The 23,085-nt window shown below is 36.0% G+C and overlaps 1 protein-coding gene across 1 annotated transcript; it reads right to left on the minus strand.

Moving 5' to 3' along the window:
- Positions 1-6,172: 6,172 nt before the first annotated feature.
- LOC139842523 (abietadienol/abietadienal oxidase) lies at positions 6,173-20,140 on the minus strand. Its single transcript, XM_071832655.1, has 11 exons — positions 19,947-20,140; positions 17,737-18,061; positions 16,612-16,761; positions 15,566-15,802; positions 15,365-15,463; positions 14,979-15,057; positions 8,077-8,198; positions 7,869-7,996; positions 7,351-7,437; positions 7,137-7,188; positions 6,173-6,349 (listed from the first exon to the last, which is right to left on the minus strand). The coding sequence occupies exons 1-11, from the start codon at positions 20,138-20,140 to the stop codon at positions 6,173-6,175; spliced, it is 1,650 nt and encodes a 549-aa protein (XP_071688756.1).
- Between the last annotated feature and the right edge of the window lie 2,945 nt (positions 20,141-23,085).

Here is a 23,085-nt window from a genome sequence, read left to right on the forward strand (position 1 = left end):
GTCATAAAGCAAGCACGTATTAGGCCAACAGTTTAAATCATGTATAACAACAAGTAGCATGGCAATAATAACGAATCGTACAGAATTAGCATGCAATCGAAAGCAAGTAATATCATACAGTAGTGAAATCATGTAGTAGCATATGGCATATAGTAGTAAAAGCAAGCAGCAGTACGCAGTAAGTTCAGCAGAAACACGTAAACTAGCAAGTTGTAGATTAGTCCTATTAGTGAATCCTACTCGGGTCGGTCTTAGACTCACTAATGCATCCTAATTCCCTACAACCAATGCTCTGATACCAAATGTGATGCCCCGTACAAAACCATCGTGTACGAATCATCAACAACAGGATCATTACAAGGTTAAGTACTATATGCTGTAATAAAAGAAGTTGCATTCACGATAAAAATATGACGTCATAACCGACGTCAATTGTTTTATACCAACAGTATGCTTCTACGAATAGCAAGCATGAATAAATGTATGTGACCCTTAGGTCGTTACAAAACATAGCTCAAAAGTATTAAAGTTTGAATGCAAGATAAACAGTCCATGCGGTGATAACACTAGAGCATCGGGTGTCTACGGCAAGACTAGCACGACATCGGAAGCAAATAACCTTAAGCACCTGAGAAAAACATGCTTAAAAATGTCAACACAAAGGTTGGTGAGCTATAGTTTAAGTATAACAGTATGTAAGGTAGGCCACGAGATTTCAGTGCTACAAAGAGCGTTTCAAAACAGTATGATAAAGTATATGTTAACCGTGGGCACTTGGTAACTAACTTAACGTTTATACCCCCTGAAAGTACACTTGGCAAGTGCGTATGTTTACGAAGTATTAAACACTCGTTAAATTCTAGCGCTACTAGCCCGAGTGGGGATGTCAAACCCTATGGATCCATATCTAATATTCGCGTTCACCGGTTCAAAAACCAATGACTAAACGTTACCGAGCTAAAGGGAATGTTTATGCTGTTGTATAACCCACACATATATAAGTTTAAGTACTCGTGCCTAGTATGTAAAACATAAAATCCGCATGTATTCTCAGTTCCCAAAATAAGTTAAAGTAAAAAGGGAATGCTATAACTCACAATGATAAAGTAGCGGTAAAGTATGACTCGGAAAGTAAGCAAGTAATGAAGGTTGTCCAAACGGGTCCTCAACCTAAGTCAAATAGTACTAAGTAAGTAAATCGTCCAAATAGATTTAAAAGTATGTAAATAAGGTCTTAAGGGTCATCATCAATCATCATCAAACATAAGGCGTAAAGTAAGTTTCGTTTATGAAAGTAGTTTAAAACAAAGGCTGATTCAGTTAGTCACCACGGCCTCTAACCTTACTGAATTAAGGTGAGACCAGTGGCCATGGCTCCGTATATGAGTCCTTTAAGTGTGGTAAAATTTATAGAATCAAACTCGTCTTCGTTTGACCGTGGCGACGGTCTAAGTGCGAGTAGGTCAGAAATTTCTGCACAACGTTAAAAGGACATAGTGACGATCGAAGGGCCATAAATCCTAAACCGTAATTCGGATTAAGACGAATCCTATATGAAAAATTATCTACTCGAAAAGATCTATTTGAAAATCATAATCACAACAGCCCAGGTCTTACTGATCAGACCCAGAATACAGAAAACAGACAGGTCAGTAGGTTCCGGTGGTTCTTGGTGTTTGATGCTTATCACGGTTCTCATCCTTGATGCATGTAGTTTCAAGTGTACAACTCGTTGATGTGTTTGCATCATTTTCACCAAATTTTGACCATCATAACCCAAGTGTAAGTCTAAGACATGAAGCACAACTCACTTAAGTGTTGCAAGTGTTTTGATGAACCAAAGTTACATCAAAGTCTTAGATTCAATACATACTTGAAATGTAAAAGTAATATTAACTAAGTTTTGACTATTATGACACAAGTGTAGGTCTAAGACATGTAGCACATCTCACTTAAGAGTTGTATGAAGTTTGATGAACCAAAGTTATATCAAAGTCTTAGATCTAACACATACATGAACTTTAAAACTAATAATAAGTTACAAACTTGAAAGTAAACTTATGAAATCAAGATCTTGAGTTGTAGAACATAGTTCTTAGTTTGATCTTGAAGATCCAAGACTCAAAAGTCTAGATCTAACATAAGTGTACCAAGTTATAATAATAATAAGTTTACTTACATGTTCTTGAACTAGTAAAGTTAACTTTTAGTTCAAGAGAAATGAGATCAAGACTAACTTGTAGTACTTGACCAACAACAACCAAAATCATAAAATTAAAGTGCAAGTAATGAAGTAGTAAACTAAATAAACCAGTTAATAAGTCATGGTTGTTCATACTTTAAAGATTCAAACTAAAGTTTGATCTTTAAGAAAGTAAACTTGAAGTTTACTTCATGAATCACAAGTATGCTTTACAACCATGAACTTACCATCTTTGAAACAACATATGTAGAACATAAACTAGTAAGTTTAGTTCTTGTGTGTTCTTGTAATTACAAGATAAAATGAAGAATGAAACTAAAGAGTTTGATTCTTGGAAACTAGTAAGTAAATAATAACAAGTAACAAAGTAACAACAACTAACAACTACAAACAATTAACAACAAAGAACAAAGATGATGATGATTTAAGGTGTACATAATTCGGTTTTGACAAGGAAAAAGAAGAAGAGAAAGCCTTGAAAGAACTCACAATGTAGAGAGCAAATGAGAGAAAAGTTTGAGAGATATTAAAAGTATTTTGTGTATGTGTAATATGAGAGAAAACTAGTGAGTTAGTAATGTAAAAAAAAAAAATTAAACAACCCCCCATGTATCCCCCAATGCTACGGCCAGCAGGAAAAAAAGAAGGGGAAGGGAGTAGTCTATTGGGTTCATGCATGTAAAGCTTCAAAAGTAGGATAATAAGGGTGCATGCATGGGGATGTAACATGTAACTATCTAGTAACAAGATTCTTATGAAAAAAACTAACTAGTCAAGTTCTAAATAATACTTACAAGTCTTAGTGGGCTAAGTAATCCATAAAAGAGGTAGGGTGGGCTTATAAGGTCCAATAATACTAAAGAAAGCCCAAGTTCAAGTGATTAACAAAATAAGTCCAACAAAAGCCCAAGTAATTAACCAACAACATTAGTTAATTAAAATGATTAATAAACTTAATCATGAATGTAAATAATATCTAAAAATATTATTCGGGTAATGTACGTATTGTCACAAAGATGTTTCGGGCATTTAAAGTCAAGTACGGGCATTCATGGCATCATGTAAATGTAATACATACATTCGTTTAAACACACGTAATAATAATAATAATTATTAATAAATAAACGTTTTAAAATCCAGGGTCGTTACACCCATGCTTACCCGAGCCACCATCATGCGAACCTATAAAAATATCAACAACGAGAGGGTAAGCTAACGCTTAGTGAATGTTAACATACTACATACATATATATGTATAAAATGGACACGCCACACAATATCAATACCGCATACCGAAGCATCCAAGCATAAGGCAACTACACTAAGCATACCGTACGATCCCTAAGCAACAAGCTAAAGATATCAACAAGTATAAGTTCACCAACGACGATATGAACAACGCCAATAAGCTACACCCGGAGGGTTAGCTACAACACAACAATATATTAATATATATATATATATATATATATATATATATATATATATATATATATATATATATATATATATATATATATATATATATATATATATAACAATATAAACGAATAAGGTTGCCAAACTACAAGGTTAACCCCTTAACCTCAATCATACGAACATTGGCCGAACAACCCGAGCCTTAGTAAATTTGCACAACTCGAAATTCACTTTTTCACCAATTCAACAACCGAGGTTGGCCGAACTACCCGAGCCTCAATGAATTCGAACAACCCAAAATTCATCACCTCATCGATAAGATGACCGAACAACCCGAGTCATCATGAATCCGCACTACCCGAGATTCACTTCCCAAATCAAAACCCACATCATCGGGTTATCCAAAAGGCAACACAATACTAACCCTTCGCCATTGGGGTTATAACATCCACATCACAACCACGTGTGATAACGTACACACAAAACGTGTACCTCGCCAAAGGTGGTCAACCAAAATGCACAACCGTGCCAATTGGACTCATACAAAAGTCTATCAAATCCACCTATATGTGAAGTGAGCTCTATAGCCGAGTATCACTTCACCCGACCCGCACCCATCCTACACATACATATGCACATAGGATATTAACACTCACCTTGTCGCCTTGAAGAAATGCTTCCAAGTAATCTGCAACTCGTCAATGGAAAGTACCTAATCCATTATCACAAATTCAACAACACACTTAGATTGGATCTACAACCAACCCAATTCGACACTTAGTGCAATTTCGACCCAAATGCACTTCCAAGGACAACCCGCGCCCAAACTACCCAATAATCACTAACACAAGTGATAATGGTCCTAATATGCCAATTAAACCCGAACACAAGTGTTAAACACTTATCGTTCTCAAAATCGCCCATAAACCCTAATTTTGACCCATAAGGTCAAAATCTCATCATTTACAAGTTTTGACACCAAAATATGTTTAACTCGGTTTTATACTTCAACTTAATCCATTTTAAGCTTACAAACCTCATCGAATCGACATTCGGGTCATAATCATCAACAAACCCTAATTTTGACTCTAGTCAAAATTAGTCAACCACAAAAACCCTAAAAGTCTCCAAAACACCAATAATCACTAATGCTAGTGATTGTACACCATTTACAAGTCTTAAACATGGTTAAATCATTAACCAACCCAAAACCCACCTTTAACACTTATAAACCCGAATCTTGGTGTTAATCTCCAATTAACAACTAAATGGGTTCCATCTATGAGTCATACAATCAAAAGCCCCAAATTTGAATGATGAACATGAAAATGAAATTCGGAGTTAGAACTTACCACTAGTATCACCGTGTAGCTAAGAACGAGGAGAACAACCTAGTCAACTACGCCAAAGATCAAATCCCGCTTCTTCCTTTCCAAAAATCCCTTTGAAATCAAATGTGTGTTTGAGTTTTGAGAGAAAAATGAAAAGAAAAGGAAAATGAAATTAGGAAATGAAATGAATGGATGAGGTTAAAGCCTCAAATCTGGCTCAAACGTGAAATGACCAAATTGCCCTTGAACCTTATTTAAAATTACAAGAATCTGGTACCAGTTTGCCCGTATCGCCGCGCCGCGGCCTTAAATGTCGCTCCGCGACATTTGCCTAGGTCTGGGATCATTTTTAATCGGACTTCTAATCTGGATTCCAGTTAATTGCCGCGTTGCGGCCTCCTTCGTCGAGCCGCGACGTTCAACGTGGTCTGACACCTTTCTTTGCATACAAGACCTCAACACCCAAACATGTCCCGAACCCTTCATACGCCTATCGTACATACACAATACACCTATAAATCATATACGGGGAAAACGGGGTGTTACATAAGGTTGGGCCTGTATATCAAGAAAAAGCCCCAACTGAACAAGAGGTGATACCAGCAGTTTCGGGTAGTAGCAAAAGAGGTCCAAAATGCTTCAATTGCCAAGGGTTCAGTCACTATTTCAGGGACTGCCCGAACTCCCGACATGTGGCTTATTGTGTTGGGCATGATGAACCTCAGTATGATACCGACAACGATCAGGAGGAAATAATTTACCCGGATCAAGGGGAATCTCTGATTATTCACCGAGCCTTGAAAACAGCTCAGGCTCCTACTGACGAGAAATCGTGGCTACGCACAACATTTTCTGGACTAAAGTACGTCAAAAGGAAAGGCATACACAATGATCATAGACGGTGGAAGTTGTGAGAATGTTGTTTCCACGAAAATGGTCAACAAATTAGCTCTTGTCACTGAAGATCACCCCGAGCGATATCAACTAACTTGGCTCAAAAAGGGAAATCATATCAAAGTGATAAAAAGATGCTTAGTTCAATTTTCGATCGGGAAGTTATAAAAATATGAGGTGTGAAGTCATTCTCATGGATGCGTGCCATCTCCTCCTTGAGCGACCATGGAAATATGATCGGAAAACAAAGCATGACGGGTTCATGAATACGTATAGCTTAGTCAAAAGATGGGGTTAATATTACCCTTGCTCCACTCGACTCCCGTCATGAGGTAGGTACAGAATGAGCACTCGTTTTAAAACAAAGCCGAGTGTGCGCTGCCGAACCCTGCTGTACAGGATGCACCTCAAGTAGGTTGCGAGCTTGTTGATCCAATGAAGGCCCTGCACGAGCAGGTGCATCAGCGAATCCCTTCCCAGAATCACGACTACAAGCAATATGCTGATAAAAGTCATAAGAATGTAGTATTTCATGAAGGTGGCCTTGTGTGGATTAATTTGTGCAAGGAACGATTTTCGGGTGGTCGGGTTAATAAGCTACAACCACGAGTTGATGGTCCTTATCGGGTTGTTAAGAAGTTAAACGACAATGCTTATAAATTGCATTGTCGGGTCATTCCAAGGTATCTGCCACCTTCAACCTCGCAACTCTTTCTCCCTACTTAAGTGATGACGAGTCGGATCTTGACTCGAGGTCGAGTCCTTTCGAAGGGGGGAGGATGATGCAGAATTACAGCTCGATGGTGTTTCACAAAATAAATGGGCTCAAGTTTATCAAAGGAGATTAAGGAAACAAGTTGGGCTGCTGGAGTACTTAGGAGAAACATTGTTTGGGCCCATTGTTGGGCTTCGATATTAAGCTGGAAACAACAATTTTAAATCACGTGGATGCTGCAGTTAGAGTCATAGTTGGACTCTAGCTTAGTTAGTTATTTGAATTTTAAATTTAGTTCTTATCATTATGTGTTAGTATGCTTAAATAAGGCATTAGTTGGCCATATGTGATTATTTTTATTTGTTAATTATCATATCGTGAATAAAAGCAGCAATATTTTTTTATCAGTGTTCAAATTACTTGTGTTTTTAATTCTTGTTTGACCTCGATCATTAACCTCTACATTATAAACTTTAAATTATTATAAGCCTCTCATAGACTCCAATAAGCTATTATTCGAACACACATACAACATATTTTATTTGTTACTTGAAATCAAATAATGAAAAATCACTAGAAAAACAATCTCTACGAGTTCTTCGCCGCTAGAATGCACTTTTGCCGCACTAGAATACAATATGACGAAGATTGTATCATTATTACATAATAGATCAACATAAAAGTATCTAGTCTCATATATATTCACAAATAAATGTATCATCGTGATAAATATATACACACACATATGTATAGTAGAACACATATGTATAGTAGAAAGGAGATATTACGTTATTTTAGTTAATCGGATTGGAAATCCATTAACCAGTCTAGCTGACGGAAAGAAAGACATTCTATCCACTTTAACTTGAGTCCACCTGAAACATTTGACATTCTCATATTAGACTCGTATATATACATGTAAAAAAGGGTCAAACTGACTCTCGGCGGACCCTCACCGATTGGTCTCACGACTAGTATGGAAGAGGAAAATCACGAAACTCATGACTACTATCGAAGGAACGTTATATACACATGTGGGTAAAACTTTCGTATTATCCGAGCGGTTGTGGGCCAAGTCTCAACTAATTAAGATACGAGTCATTGGCATGTGAGAATGCTATTAAATAAGAATAAATATCAAAGAACGAACTTTTACACCAAAGGGCCGGTATCGAGGAGCCCTCTGACCTTGAGGTCATGAGTTCAAGTCATGTTTAGGACATTATTCGTGTAAAATTATGTAGAGTGAGTGAGTTTGCTGTTCTAAGAAAAAAACAAAATTTTACCTGTAAGAAGTTAGAATTACCTGTAAGAAGTTAGAAAGTAATGCAAAAATAACGTGATCTGAAGGCGGGCCAACTCTGCACCCGGACACAAGCGAGCTCCTCCTCCAAATGGTGTATAAAACGGACTGTTTCTCCAATTTTTCTTGTCCTTTAATCAAGTTATAAAATAAACTTTCTTAGAGACAGACTTGTACTAAAGAATACGTAGCAACATGTATGAATTCTTACTTGATTTTCAGGATCCATCCATCTACAAGGATTAAAAGTCGTTGCTTCTTTATGAAAGTTTTCGTCCTGATGAATTACCGAAAGAAATGGAACCACAAAGCTTCCTTTACGGATAACGTAACCTACAATGTTAGATTGCATAAAACATGTATATAAATAACTTAATAAGCAATAATTTAATGCAAGTTTGATGTATTGCATAACTTGAATGGAATATAAACAAAATATTTCTATATTTCATATCCTCTCTCAACCCGATACAATGATACGTCCTCTTCTCCGGTAAACTTCCGGCTACCAGTTTTCTCTATTCTAATCGTTATTTTAATTTGATTGCTTCAACCATCATGTTCTCAATACCTGTTTCACCGTTTACACCACATCACTCTACATCCAAAAAGTCGATTCACCCTAAACCCAACATAATCAATCACATCAAATATAAACCAGACAATGTTGGGGTATGGGTTAAAATTGATCGGAATAATAGCAACGAGACTGTCCAACCTTCGATTAATCAAGTCCCTAAGCCTGATGAATTCCCCGATCTGAACCAATCTATCAGGAACCCTAATATTCCCACAGCCGCCAGATTCAACACCTCATCTAACAACATCTACCAACGATTCAAATCCCATGAGAATGCAAAAAACCTGATCAAGCAATACGGATCTAATTCCAACCAGCATTCTCGTGATAAACCTGAACCAAAAAACATCATATCTTTCCTTTTTTTCAACTTTCCCGACTCCTGGAATTCTGTAAAACTATGGGGTCTGTTCAAACAATTTGGGGATATCACCGAAGTTTACATCCCAAAGAAAACGTTAAAAAATGGAAAACGCTTCGGTTTCGTCCGATACAGGAACATTCCGGAACATCTTGTTGATTCGATGGTGAGGAAACTCAATATGATTGTTGTTGATGGTATGCTTCTTGTAGTTTACAAAGCTCATGACAGAAAATTGCACAACGTGTCCAATACTCATCCTCCTGTGAACAAACCGTGTCAGAATAATCATCCGCCAACAAACAAGTTCACTGATGATCGCAAATTCTCCGAAGTCACTGCCCCTCAGGCTCAAAATGAATCGAACAAAAGCTCAGGTATAACTAATAACTATCTTAAAACTATAGAGATTAACGTATTGCAAGACGAAAAGCTCAATGATTTACTTGGTCATGCTCTTGTTGGGGTGATCAAAAACATTGATCACCTTATGTATTTTGATGAAATCTGTAAATCGGAAAATCTTATAGGATTTGAGCCTAAATACCTAGGTGGTCGTGATGTTATGCTTATCTTTGATGACAAAAAATTGGCTCTCGATGTTTTAAACACTAGCAAACTGAACGAAAATAGGAACCCCTTGGGGAATTGGTTTGATGACATCCAACCTTGGGATCCTGATGAATACTCCTATCCTGGGCGTTTAGTTTGGGTTGAAATCAAAGGGGTACCGCTTACATGTTGGTTTGAATCAACGTTCAATGACATTGCTAAAGAATGGGGTGAAATAATTGAACAAAAAAATTGTTCCATTGATGAGAAAGGTTCACAAGATTTATCTTCAGGAAAGGTTCTCATCATTACTAGATCACTTGAACCCATTTACGGTCGTGCCCTTATCAATCACGGGTCTACATCTACATATGCTTTTGTTTCTGAAATCAACGAACCTACGATTGAGTTTAACTCCATGGATAACGAATCATCAGTTTGGGATGATGATGTACTATCTGATGATTATGCTTCGGACGAAGAATCCCTCATGGATGGTAACCAAATATTTGAAGGTTATGCGACACAAAAATCGCCAAAAAACATGTTCAATACCAACGACACTAGCGACAACAATTCTGGCACCGAAAATATACCACCTTCGGATGGGTCGTCTTTGTCTAACTCGAAGAGATTTGCTGCCTGCAAGTTTCCAAAAAATCTTGATGACACTAATTCGAACTCTGAGCCTAAAGATAATGGTAATAATGAACATGTTGATTCATCAGATTATGATCATGTTTCGGAAACGGACACAGGTGATGATAACTTATCGTCCCCTATAAGCGGTAATCAGAACAGTCCCCATACATCCCATGATTTACACAACTCGACATCTGAACCCAACCCCAATCCTCTAAACGAGACTACACCTCCATCCATACCTATTAGCCCAATTCAGATTATGAATAACCTACAATCCTTGAACTCCGCTAAGCCCAATATCGATCTCCATGCTCCTATAACAAACCCAATAAACCTATCTTCTCCTAACCCACCTCATAACGAACCCGTCCCTTTAACCCAACCAAACCACGAAACCAATCCTTCTAATTCTAACTTTGATGGAAGCTGTGATGTGTCAAATAAGGCTGATACAGACAGCTCCTCAGGGATCCCTTCATCCACTCATGATTGTCCAATTAATATTGACGACAATGTGACTTCTAATCCAACACTAGCCGAGATTCGATCTAACGAAAAGAAGAAACGTTTGCATGCGAAGAAAGAAAAAAAGAAAAGTCATCGAACTAGCGACCTTGAATTCAAAAAAATCGCACGGAATCAACCAAAACCGCCTCACCATTCTACGCTAGCTGAACCGAGTAGAAAAGCACCGCAATCCAAATTCCTATATATTAAACATTGTGCACGTAGCGGACAAAAACTGAAATTCGGTCAACTTAACCGCAAATGTAGCTCGACATCTAATCCCAACTCTACACTGAATATTCCCAAAAAATCGGGCTCAAAAAATGCATCTGGAAGCAGCACAAGTACAAATGAATTTGGTACAGGTATCGGAATCCGATGGAATGCGGAACATTAGCACCCTCCTTCATCATCTCGTTCTTTGTAAGTTTTCTAATGGCTTGTATTTCTCTTAATATTCGGGGAGTAGGGGTAACGGGTAAAATTAATTGGCTTAAAAAAATATGCAACTCAAACTGCCCTATCATCTTAGGTCTACAAGAAACAAAATGTGGACAATCTCCTGATTCACTTATTGACTCCTTTTGGTATAATTCCCACTTCAATTTTGTTCAAAAAGATGCTATCGGGGCCTCGGGTGGTCTACTATTGATCTGGGACTCCTCCACTTTTACATTTGAAAGTGCAATTGAAGGTGAATTTTTCATTGCTATCAAAGGAAAGTGGTCTGGATATGCCTCAGACATGGTAATCATTAATGTTTACGGGCCCCATTCACACAGGAAAAAACTTGTATTTTGGGATGAACTCTCAAGACTTGTTGATTCCATTGATATTCCTCACATCATCTTTGGTGATTTCAATGAAGTTCGATCCAAATCTGAACGCCTAAACTGTTTCTTCAAGCAATCCTGGGCCGACAATTTTAATAAATTCATTGATAACTCTAACCTTATCGATATTCCACTTGGAGGTAAGAAATACACCCGCTTGTGTCTCAAGACAATGAAATTCAGTAAACTTGACCGTTTCTTGGTGTCTGAGTCCATCTTAAAACTTTGGCCGAATATCTCCTCAAAATCACTCGACCGTGACCTTTCCGACCATTGTCCTATTATTCTTAAAAACTCTATCGTAGACTTTGGCCCTAAACCCACTCGTGTTTTTAATACCTGGTTGAAATTAAAAAATGCAGACGACATCATAAAATCTACATGGTCACAACCCGTAAGCGGAAACCGCCCTGACTGTATCCTCCGAAACAAACAAAAAAACGTCAAATTTGAACTAAAAAAACTAAGCGCACAACTAAATAATCTAGACAATGAAATTAAAACACACCTCGATGCTTCTAATGATTTTGAGAAACTTGCGGAAATTAGGCCCTTAACAGATCTCGAAAAGGACAAATGGATTAATAACAGAATGCAACACATAGTAAAAGAAAAACAGAAATCTAACATGTTCAAACAGAAAGCCCGAATCAAATGGAACCTCGAGGGCGATGAAAACTCTAAATACTTTCATAATTACATTAAAAGAAGAGTTAACAAAAACAATATCCGTGGCATATCCCTAAATGGTACATGGTCCGAAGAACCTAACACAATAAAAAACGAGGCACTTAAATACTTTGAATCACTTTTCCGCTCCAAACCACGTAAAGGGTCTTGCCCATTCGAAAATGAACCTGACCGCATCTACATTTCGCAAGAAGATAATCTAATCCTCGAATCCCAATTCTCAGAAAAAGAGATCTGGGATGCCCTTAATGATTGCGAAAGCTCCAAGGCGCCTGGACCGGACGGTTTTAACATGAAATTCTTCAAAAAATACTGGTGGTTAGTTAAAGAAGACCTCATTAGGGCCCTAGATTGGTTTTGGCTCAAATCCGAAATATCTAGGGGATGCAATGCATCTTTCTTCACGCTAATACCTAAAAAATCCAACCCTATTGGCTTTAACGAATATCGACCCATATGCTTAATCGGAAGTTACTATAAAATCCTCACCAAGATTCTCGCTAACCGTCTTTCAAAAGTTATCCATAAAATAATCGGTGTTGAACAAACCGCATTTCTAAAAGGTCGTAACATCCTCGATAGCGTTCTAATTGCAAACGAAATTATCGATGAACTTAAAAGAAAAAAGCAAAAAGGCCTCATATTCAAAGTGGACTTCGAAAAGGCATTCGACTGCATCGAATGGGATTTTCTTTTCGAGACCATGGCATGTATGGGATTCGGACGCAAATGGATCAGTTTCATCCATGCATGTCTTTCCTCTTCCTCCATTTCCATCCTTATCAATGGTTCCCCGACGGCGGAATTCTCTCCTGAAAGAGGAATTCGCCAAGGCGACCCTATCTCTCCCTTCCTTTTCATCATCGCGGCCGAAGGTCTAAACATCCTCACTAAGCGTGCTATAGCAAACGACCAATTACGAGGGATTTGTGTCGGGCATGATAAGATTGTGTTATCCCATCTCCAGTATGCGGACGACACAATCTTCTTTGGTGAATGGAGTAAACGGAACGCTAAAAACGTGTCCAAATTACTCAAATGCTTTGAAAACATATCGGGCCTAAAAGTTAATCTCAAAAAAAGTAATTTATACGGAATTGGTGTTGCACAAAATGAAGTTGATGCTATGGCTTGCTACATAAATTGTACGGCCGGCACAACTCCTTTCACTTACCTCGGACTTCCCATCGGCACCCTCACTACAAAAGCCTCGTCTTGGAAACCAATCATTGAGAAGTTTGACAAAAGACTCTCTGACTGGAAAGCAAAATCAATCTCTTTTGGCGGACGACTAACCTTAATCAAATCCGTATTATCTAGTATCCCTCTTTACTACTTCTCCTTATTCCATGCCCCTTGCAACATCATCAATTTACTCGAAACAAAAAGACGCAAATTCTTTTGGGGTGGGTCCGAAGCGGACAAAAAAATTAATTGGATCAAATGGGAACACATTCTTTTACCTTATGATAAGGGTGGTTTAAACATTGGTTCATTATCTTGCAAAAACATCTCCCTACTTTCCAAATGGTGGTGGAGATTCCATAACGAAAAAGATGCTCTCTGGGTTAAAATAATATCTAGCATTTACGGTCCGGGTGGGGGGGGGGTTTGCGCTAATGATTTATCTAGAAATGTTTCAGGTAGCACAATTTGGAATGAAATTATCAAGGCGGGTAATATCGCGGACAACCTCGGGACAAACTTCACCAAGTCTATCACCAAATGCATTGGAAACGGAACCGACACCAAATTTTGGCATGACACTTGGTGTGGTTCCGAAAAATTCAGCAATCAATTTAGAAGACTATACATGCTTGAAAGCAACAAACAAGCTCTGGTTGCCGATCGTATCACGTCACAAAACTCTACTTCCACCGGATTATGGAATTGGTCGAGAAACCCATATGGACGTACCCTCAACGAATTAACGGAACTCAACAATCTTATTGCCTCCATTAATTTAACTGATAAACCTGACACTTGGAAGTGGGCCTTAGATAACGATGGTATCTTCACAACAAAGAAACTTGCTTCTATCCTCGACAACACCATACTCGCCACTCCACAACACACCTTCAAAACTCCGAAAAACAAACTTTTACCCCAAAAAATTAACATATTTATCTGGAGATTAATTTATGGTAGAATTCCCACTCGCATTGAACTAGACAAACGTAATGTTGACCTTAATTCGATTCTTTGCCCATTATGCAACTCACACGTCGAAACCATTGAACACATTCTTTTTCTTTGTCCGAAAACATCAAGTGTATGGCTATCTATACTAAAATGGTGGAACCTTCCTTCTAACACCCTCACCACCTTTACCGACATTACCATCTCGGAGCAACCGTTCCCTACGTCGAAATCCGGTTCATACATATGGCAAGCCACTAAATGGGCATCTACATACATTATTTGGAAACATAGGAATCTTAATGTCTTTAGCAAAAAGGAATGGTGTGTTGCTACAATTTTAACCGAAATCCAATCACAATCTTACGCTTGGATCTCCAAAAGAGCAAAGAAGTCTATAATCGATTGGCATCAATGGCTCATCAACCCATCATCATACACCTCGGATCAACAAAGAACGGGCATTGGCTAATTTACTTCACGTCCTAAATAGTCCTTTTGTACTCATGCTTCTCCATGGATAGGTCTTTGCATTTTGTCACTTGGTTAAACGGATAGTATTAATCAACTTTGTCACCGAAAGTTCGGTACTGTTCGGTTAATTCTATCCTACTTGAATCCTCAAGTTCCGCGGTGTCAAAATGTGTGATTTATTCATGAAGGCGGCATTTGCTTTTTTCCGTTATCATCATATTGTATAGAATTTATAGGGCTTGTAACTTTCCATTATATAAATAAAATTTCTTGCTTTTCAAAAAAAAAAAAAAAAAAAAAAAAAATTGCATAACTTGAATGAACAAATGTACCTTGATATTCAACATCTTCTGTTGCTTCTCTCATTAACCAAATCGCAATCCCACCTAAACGAAGAGTTTCATCTATCACCTGCATATCAAAGTTATAACTTAGGCAGGCCCCATTTGTTTTTTCCTTATTAAGTTTTGAATGGATACCCTGTCTAAGTTATAACTTAGGCCCCATTTGTTTATTTCTTGTAAGTTTTAAATGAATACGTAGTTTGTCTCGATATAAGATGTTTGTCGTGAACAATAAATTATTGTTTGTTTTATGTGTTGAACGTTTGAATTGCAAAGAAAGAAAAAAAGGAAAAGAAAAACAAATAACCCTAGATGACAACAAATAAAATCATTTTAGTATGCTGTTATTAAGTCGAAATCAAACAGGACCTTACATGTTGAGTAAATGACATCGATTTGTAGTCTTCCCACGTTAACATGTCAATTTCACCACCCAATTGAAGACTTTTATTCCTTATGCTTTGGTGCTCCTCCTGTAAACCAAAGACAACACACGTAAATTTATAACATCGTATATAATATCTTAATTACAAACACAAGTTCATGTAAATGATCTCTTGACATGCATAACATACCAATATTATACTTGTGGCTTCTGGAGAACTAGTCAAAAAATATATCGCGAAAAGCATAGTCTTAGCGGTTGTTTCATTTCCGGCAAACAAGAGGTTTATAATAAAGTCGGCAATTGCATCGTCAGGGAGACTCCCTTCCCTCACTAATCTTCCGACCAACCCACCGTCACTATGACTATCACCATGTCTCGTATTTGCTATTATTTTATCAATCTTTTTAATTATATTTGTTCTTGCCTGCCAAAAGCATTATATACATGTTAAACAATCAGATTTACCTACATTCAGTTAGTGCATAAGTTAATTGTATTTCAGAATTTGTTATGTGGTTAAGAACTTTTTATAATAACATAGAGGTAACATTGCTAATTAAGTGATTAACCTATACATCCATGCATATACTTTGATCTTAAACATGGGTACCATGAATTTGGGCACTCGATTTGGTCATCTAGATAACCATCCCAATATAGTGGTCAGGGTCCTGATATCTTCACGAAAGATCATCTCATAATCAAATCTCACTAGAAGCATATCATCGAAAAAGGGTCGAAAACGGCCACGGGAATATCCGGTCAGGCTGCGTACATAAAACTAAAAATTGCTCTCGCTTTCCGGCCTTTTGGGTAGTCTGAACAAAAAACACCTTTATCTGTTTGATTCGGTCATCTGGTACTAAAGAGTTAAGACCCTAGATCAACAAAATTTCTACATCAAATATTTGCTAACGAATTCATCATGTCGTTATTACATCATCGGAGACTCATGGGACGGAGGAAGACGGCTCATTCGCTGTCTCTTATTCTAAACCTGCTTACCAAAAATTCTACCACAATATTCCTACTGTATAATATAGGCAATACAAAATAATTTACTACTAATTAGGTTATAAATCAATTCGATTGCTAACTAAAACATACTCTCCAAGTTAGGGTAATGAGATTCAAATCCTAACACTATTGACATGTCTGAGTTTCATGTTCTTATACTATTTGAATGAGATGAAAGCATAAATAGTAGCATGAGATGTTTAAGTTGTGACTTACGTTCATAGCAGTGTGATAAGCAAATCCAGATAAACTGATAGGAACAGAGAGACAACCATCCACGAAATCAGAGAACAATTGCGCTATTTCACCCACTTCTGTCTCACTTGATACCCCAAGCAGTTGATTCACCATTAGGTTAATCGCCAACTGAAACCAATGACACCACGTTCTTATAGTCCAGTTAGTTCTCAATTTCTCATAGTCAGGCTAGTTCTCGTTAGCAGCGTTAATTATTAGGTTTCAAAATGTTTAATTTGAACACTATAAAAACGAAAAAAATTCATATCGAATTTGATTTCGATTTTCAGTTTTGGTTTTAGTACTTTTTTGAATTCGATTAAACTTAAAATCAAATTCAAAACTGAATTCAACTACGAGTGATAAATATATCACAAAGTTCTAGTTCTAAGCACAGGGAACAAAGGCATTGAAATATTATTGTTAGATCATTAACCGTTAAGTTTAAAACTTTAGTGATTTCAGTGTATATATAATACGACATCAAACACATGGAACAAAGGTTGGTTTTGAGATTAGTAATCTATAAGGTCCTCAAGTTGAACCTTTTGACAGTTAAAGGGTTATTGATTCATGTAACCTAGTGTAAAGGGACTAATTTCGTAACTCCTACAAGTAATCAATTCCACATGTGAGTTGACTTTATAAATAAGTTGACTGTTGACTTTCAATACCTATTAGTTGTACTTGGTAAGTTGTGCAAAATTCTCTATGTTATTTTAAACATTCTTTTGGTTTTGACAGCACTAGACATGAGTATTCAAGAACTAATACCATTATTATATATTAAGTACCTTACATATATTATATTCCGTCATGTTTTAACCTTAAAAAATCAAAAACAATTTTGAGTTTTGGACTTTATATATGTTTACCTGTACATATAATATTTGATAAAAATTATATGAATTGATTAAATCTCAAACCCGTTTTATTAGTAAAATCTTAGTTAAAGTTGAAAAAGATAGACTTTCAAAATTTAAAACATAACAGATATAATAAGACGAATAGAATAACATAATAATGCATAGATCATTTATCACTTGTATATATTATATTCAATGTCTAAAACTAGTATAAATTTGAATATATAGATAGTCTAACCTTTCTACATACATCTTGAAGTAAAATGGTCTGATTATGATGTAGATTGGCAAATGTTTGGTTCAAAACAAGTTGGATATCTATCAAGAAGCGAGACTTGAGAGAGTCAAGACGCATCATGCTTGAAGCAATTGTATGAAGCTTTCGGTGTTGATCTCCTTGGGCTGTGATCACACCGTTCGCCCCAACCAAATCTCGAAATGACTTTGGATAACTTGATTTGAAAAGTTTTCCTTCATTGTGCATCACAAATCTGTTAAATATGGGATCCGCGGATACCACTGCTACTCTCCCGAAAATGCTGCAAGAGAAGATCTTTCCATACCTACCAATTATCATGAAAAAATATAAGACGAAGTGCTCCTTATTGGACAAAAAGTGTACATTTTGTATGTTTGATATGTGGATTATTGTTAAACTCATTATAATGATTCCGTTGAATGTCAAATGGTTAAATAAAAGTTAACTAGTTTTTTGCATCCTAAAAAAAAAACTCAATATATTATTGTTTAAAGCATGTTTTTTTTTTCCCCTTAAAGCAATAATAATAGTAGTAAAGTAATAGTAGTAGTCTTGTAATCCCTTTTTAAGTGATGGATTCACATATGGTTTTAAAACAACTAACCCTACTTAAAATCAAAACTCTACCAAAGCGAATATTTTAGATATAAAAACCACCAAAGTGGCCAACTTACTAATGTTTCTAAATATAGAAACCGCCCAAAGTGCTTTAAAACTACAATTGAAACATCCAAGAAACAAGGTTTTTATGTTCAAGTTACTCGATCTTTATGATGCTAATGAGGTTTTGGTTTGAAACATACAATAAGTCAAAGGTAGATTTGAAACATACACATTCGAAGACTCGAATTGCAAGAAATTGACATACTTTATTACTTATTACACTTCTAGGCTCGCTATGCAAAGTTTGTTGATCAACATACTTACTGTTAAACGTATTTAATGGGTGATATGGCATGAAAAGTTGAATATAAATATGTGATGCTAGCTTTTCTAAAATTCATTCATCAAAAAACCGATGTAGCACAATAATTCAACACACAATCAAGAAATGAGATGTTGCTAAAAAGTTGGGTTTATCGCTCAAAAACAAACCAAAAAGTGTTGATTTTTTATTATATGAATTTTTGTAATAATATAAATTTTGTAATTATAAAATAAAAATCTATGTATGCCCACATATTAATTAAATTGTTACTATAAAATGGAATAATAAAATGAAACGTGTAGAAGTGTATTATGATCCGGATCCCATTCCATTGCCTGAGGATACGGACATAGAGTTGCCATTATGTCATAACTTACAGTACACCACCAACTTTTAACCATACACCACCGAACGTGCTTTGCAGTGTTGTATAGTACAACATTATAATGCATATTTGGTGGTGTACGGCTAAAAATCGGTGGAGTACGAATCAATCCCCAACTTAAAATGGTATTCAATTGGATTTTCGGATTATACACTAAAAATCATTTAACTCATGTTCCATTTTGTTTGTAAATAAAGTGACAGTACCAATCGCATGGGTTACAATTTATTAGACAGTATTTTCATATATCAATATATATAGAGTAAAAATACTAGCAAGATGCTACAAATTACAATCGATATAACGATTCTAAAAACCAACTATACACGATGATACTACCTAAACTGATTTAACACCTGAATTTTAATCGACACGATCCAACACCTTAGATTGTAAAAGAATGTACCCTATAATTGGGGATCCAACACCTTATATTGCAAAAGAACGTTACCCCACAATAGGGCAACAATCCAAGGATCACACGTTAAGTACCTAGTCATTACCCAATCCAAGGATTTGACATTACATCGCCTTATTTGAACAATGATATATGATATTCGCTAATAGTATAGTTTCGTTCTCATGACCTTGTTATTACCAAAACGTCAATTGGTGTAGTAGTATTTAAGTGTCCGTATAACTAATTAACTATGATGTTATGAATTCAAGTATATAGATAGACAATATGTATGTTTTCCTGAGAAAAAGTCGTGTTGTAGATGTGTAAGTTGCGTTTATAAATAAAAAATTCATGATTCATCTTACTAATGATTCCTCATCCTTTAAAGGACGACTAGTTTAAATTGAAAAAAAAGGGTGATTTTGTTAATGTTGCTTCCCCAACATACATCGATTTTAGGGTCGAGTTAAACATACCTTGAAACTTGTTGTCGAACAAAAGTAGTAGGATTAGAGCTTGCAACAGAATTATACCAACTGATGCTATCACCAACTATAGGCCACCCTCTTCCTCCCGGAGGTAATTTACTCTTATGTCCTTTGAAATGTATAGAATTTGCTACATAAATCACAAGCAACAAGATAGGAATCATAAAGCTCCACAAGACCATATTTAGCACAATAGTTTATAAACCGGTGGGTGGGTTGGTGTGGTAATGGTTATGATGATGGTTTGAATTGTTATATCATTTGATGGATTTTAAATAGTAAAAACCACTAATGTATGTGTTTACTCCACTACCCCTAGTGTTCTAGATATAACATCTTTTTGCCCTTAAGAAATTAAGTTTGTTTGGGAGACATAATCAATTTTGATTATGGTCCTTTTTTCCCCCCTTTTCATACACATCATGGTTGTCTTGCTATCTTTATGAGCCTTTTCCAATAAGTAAAAATAGATCTTCGTATACAAAAGTTTTTGTATATAAGACTGGGTTCAATAATATAAAAAAGAAATGTTATAAATATTAACATCAATTAATATAGTGGTTGCAAAAACGTAATATCCAAACCTTATAAATAAATGAACCATAAATAGATATTAGTATTTTGATTTGGATTTTCGGATTATTTTTTTTTTAAATAGTAATTTTTTTACCAGACTTGCCCTTAAGAAATTAAGTTTGTTACGAAAATGGTAAAAACCGAAGTTTCAAACTTCGGTTTTGCCAAATCCGAAGTTTGGAACTTCGGTTTTGATCAAAACCGAAGTTTCAAACTTTGGTTTAGGGTTTCTGTATTTTTTAACCTTTAATTTACTTAAATAACTTAGATTTGATAGTTTTTTTTTACTATTATTACCTTAAAATCAATTCAATAACAACATTATAAACAATATAATATTAATAGTAGTTTGATGCAAAATACAAATTTTTTGAACAACACTTTTATTAATATCAAAATCACGGTTACAATTTTTTGAAAATAAAAAAAAAACATAATTAAAAACAAACGCAACACATACAACACATAGAATTTTAACACATAATTAAATTAGATGCAATGGTAGAGGTTGGTTTTTCACAATTGCTTCGTTTTTGATTAAATTCCATTCATCTTCCTCGCAAAGATGCTCGAATTTTCTTTTACCTTCATTCCAAAACATCACGCCTGAGTGTTCTACCGTAGTGTTTTCTTTCAGCCACTCAAACACCTTTGAAATTGTCCATTGACTAGCATCCATATTTTGAAAGTACTTATATTTGTACCCATAGTAAAACTTGAATTGTGGTGAAAACTGGCCATTCCAATACACATTAATCTGAACAAGAGTTGGCGACATGTTTACAAATTGAAAATTTAGGTTTGGAGAAGAGAGTGATACATCTGTTTCTTCTAATAGATGTCGGTTTATATAGAGTAGTTTAAAATTGAAAACCGGCATTTCAAAATTCGATTTCAGTAAAAGCTGCCGAACAGTAAAAGGTAACAGTAAAAGGTAATAGTCTAGTACTTGAGAAACCGAAGTTTCAAACATCGGTTTTGCATGCTTTTTCTGAAAGGTCTGAAACCAAACTTTAAAACTTCGGATTAATTTGTAGATTTACGATTATAAAAGTGAATTTTGATTGTTTCATAAACACATAACAAAAATGGATCCGAAATACGTATCAATTGATGTGTATCATGATTGTGATTTTGAATGGAATGATGGCAAAACAGAACTCTCTAAAGGCCTAAAATAACGTTTGATAACGTAGATGTTCGGGGCTTTAATAAGGAGAAGTTGAATGAGTTTCTTCGAGAAAAGATGAGTTTCTTCGAGAAAAGCTAACAAAGAATCCACGTTCAATGGACATATACTACTACAAACCTGGAGTTGCTGAACCCGAAGCAATGTGCTATGATGAAGAATGGTATACATTATACATTAGTAGGAAAAGCGTGTATACTTTCAGAAAAGATAGAGTTGTATGTTTTATTTGGTGTTTTTGAAGACGCACTTGAGTTCGATACGATGTATGATAGTCATGGTGAATACTATTATGCACCTAGACCTTTTATAAATTAAAGTTACTTGTAATAGATTAGTACTTGAATATGATTAGTAACGTGCAATTTCATTATTTCAACAATACTTTTTTATTCATAAACATAATTAGCGATTACAACAAACAAAGTACAACAAACAAAGTACAACAAACAAAATACAACAAATTACTAATGAAAACCTATGGCATTCTAGTAGTTGGACAGTTGTTCCTGTTGTGACCTTCAACCCTGCATATACCACACCTTGGTTTTTGCTTTTCACGTTCATCCATCTGGTTCTTAATACATTTTGATTGCTTCCGCCCACTGTGCTTAATCAATCTTGATGGAGCGGCCATAATGTTCCATTGTATATGTGTCCAGTAGCTCGCATCTCTTAGTGGATTAAAATGATGGCTATATTGCTCTCTCCATGTAGGAGTTGTATACTTTTTACTGATTCATTTATTTATATCCTCGTTTAGATGGCTATATACGGAAATGGCATGAGAGCAAGGTAAACTTTGGTGTTGCCAAATTCCACATGAACACCTTTTCTCTTTAAACTCCACTGTGTAATCGGTGCCACCTTCACCACTTCTTTGATAAGTTGAATGAACCTTGAAGATACCTTATTGTTCGTGATGACATGTTGTTTTGTAACGTTGAGCTCTTTTTGCCCGTTCGTTAAAGACGTTAAACATGTTCTTGGAAAGTGGTGAATTACATAGCCTTGCATATCGACTTTGATCGTAGAAGTGTTGTCAGGTGTAATCAAATGTATATTCGATACACGCTTTGATCGGCATCATACGGACATGACGGAACACATTGTTGAGGGACTCAGCAATATTTGTCGTTGTGTTACCCCAACGACTCCTCTGTCTGTCCCTATACACAGTCCATTTGCCTACATCAGCATCTTGCAAATATTGCCAAGCCTCAATACTAGCTTGTTTGATGGCTCTGAAGGAATTCTTGTACAATATTTGATTTGTTGTTGAACCGACTGTCCAACACAAGTGTTTGAGCGATTTCACTTTAGTGTATTTGCTCAACAAGTTGCTACGAATGTGGCGCAAGC

Source organism: Rutidosis leptorrhynchoides, chromosome 4 (assembly GCF_046630445.1).
Source record: "Rutidosis leptorrhynchoides isolate AG116_Rl617_1_P2 chromosome 4, CSIRO_AGI_Rlap_v1, whole genome shotgun sequence".
In the NCBI taxonomy this organism is placed as follows: domain Eukaryota; kingdom Viridiplantae; phylum Streptophyta; class Magnoliopsida; order Asterales; family Asteraceae; genus Rutidosis; species Rutidosis leptorrhynchoides.

Bases quoted from the DNA above. Each gene is read 5' to 3' on its own strand.
- LOC139842523 (XM_071832655.1), bottom strand. From the start codon at position 20,140: ATGGTCTTGTGGAGCTTTATGATTCCTATCTTGTTGCTTGTGATTTAT. The intron at 15,464-15,565 runs GTATGTTATGCA...TTTGGTTTACAG, and splicing joins AAGCCACAAGTATAATATTG to GAGGAGCACCAAAGCATAAG. The intron at 8,199-14,978 runs GTACATTTGTTC...CTAACATTGTAG, and splicing joins AGAAGATGTTGAATATCAAG to GTTACGTTATCCGTAAAGGA.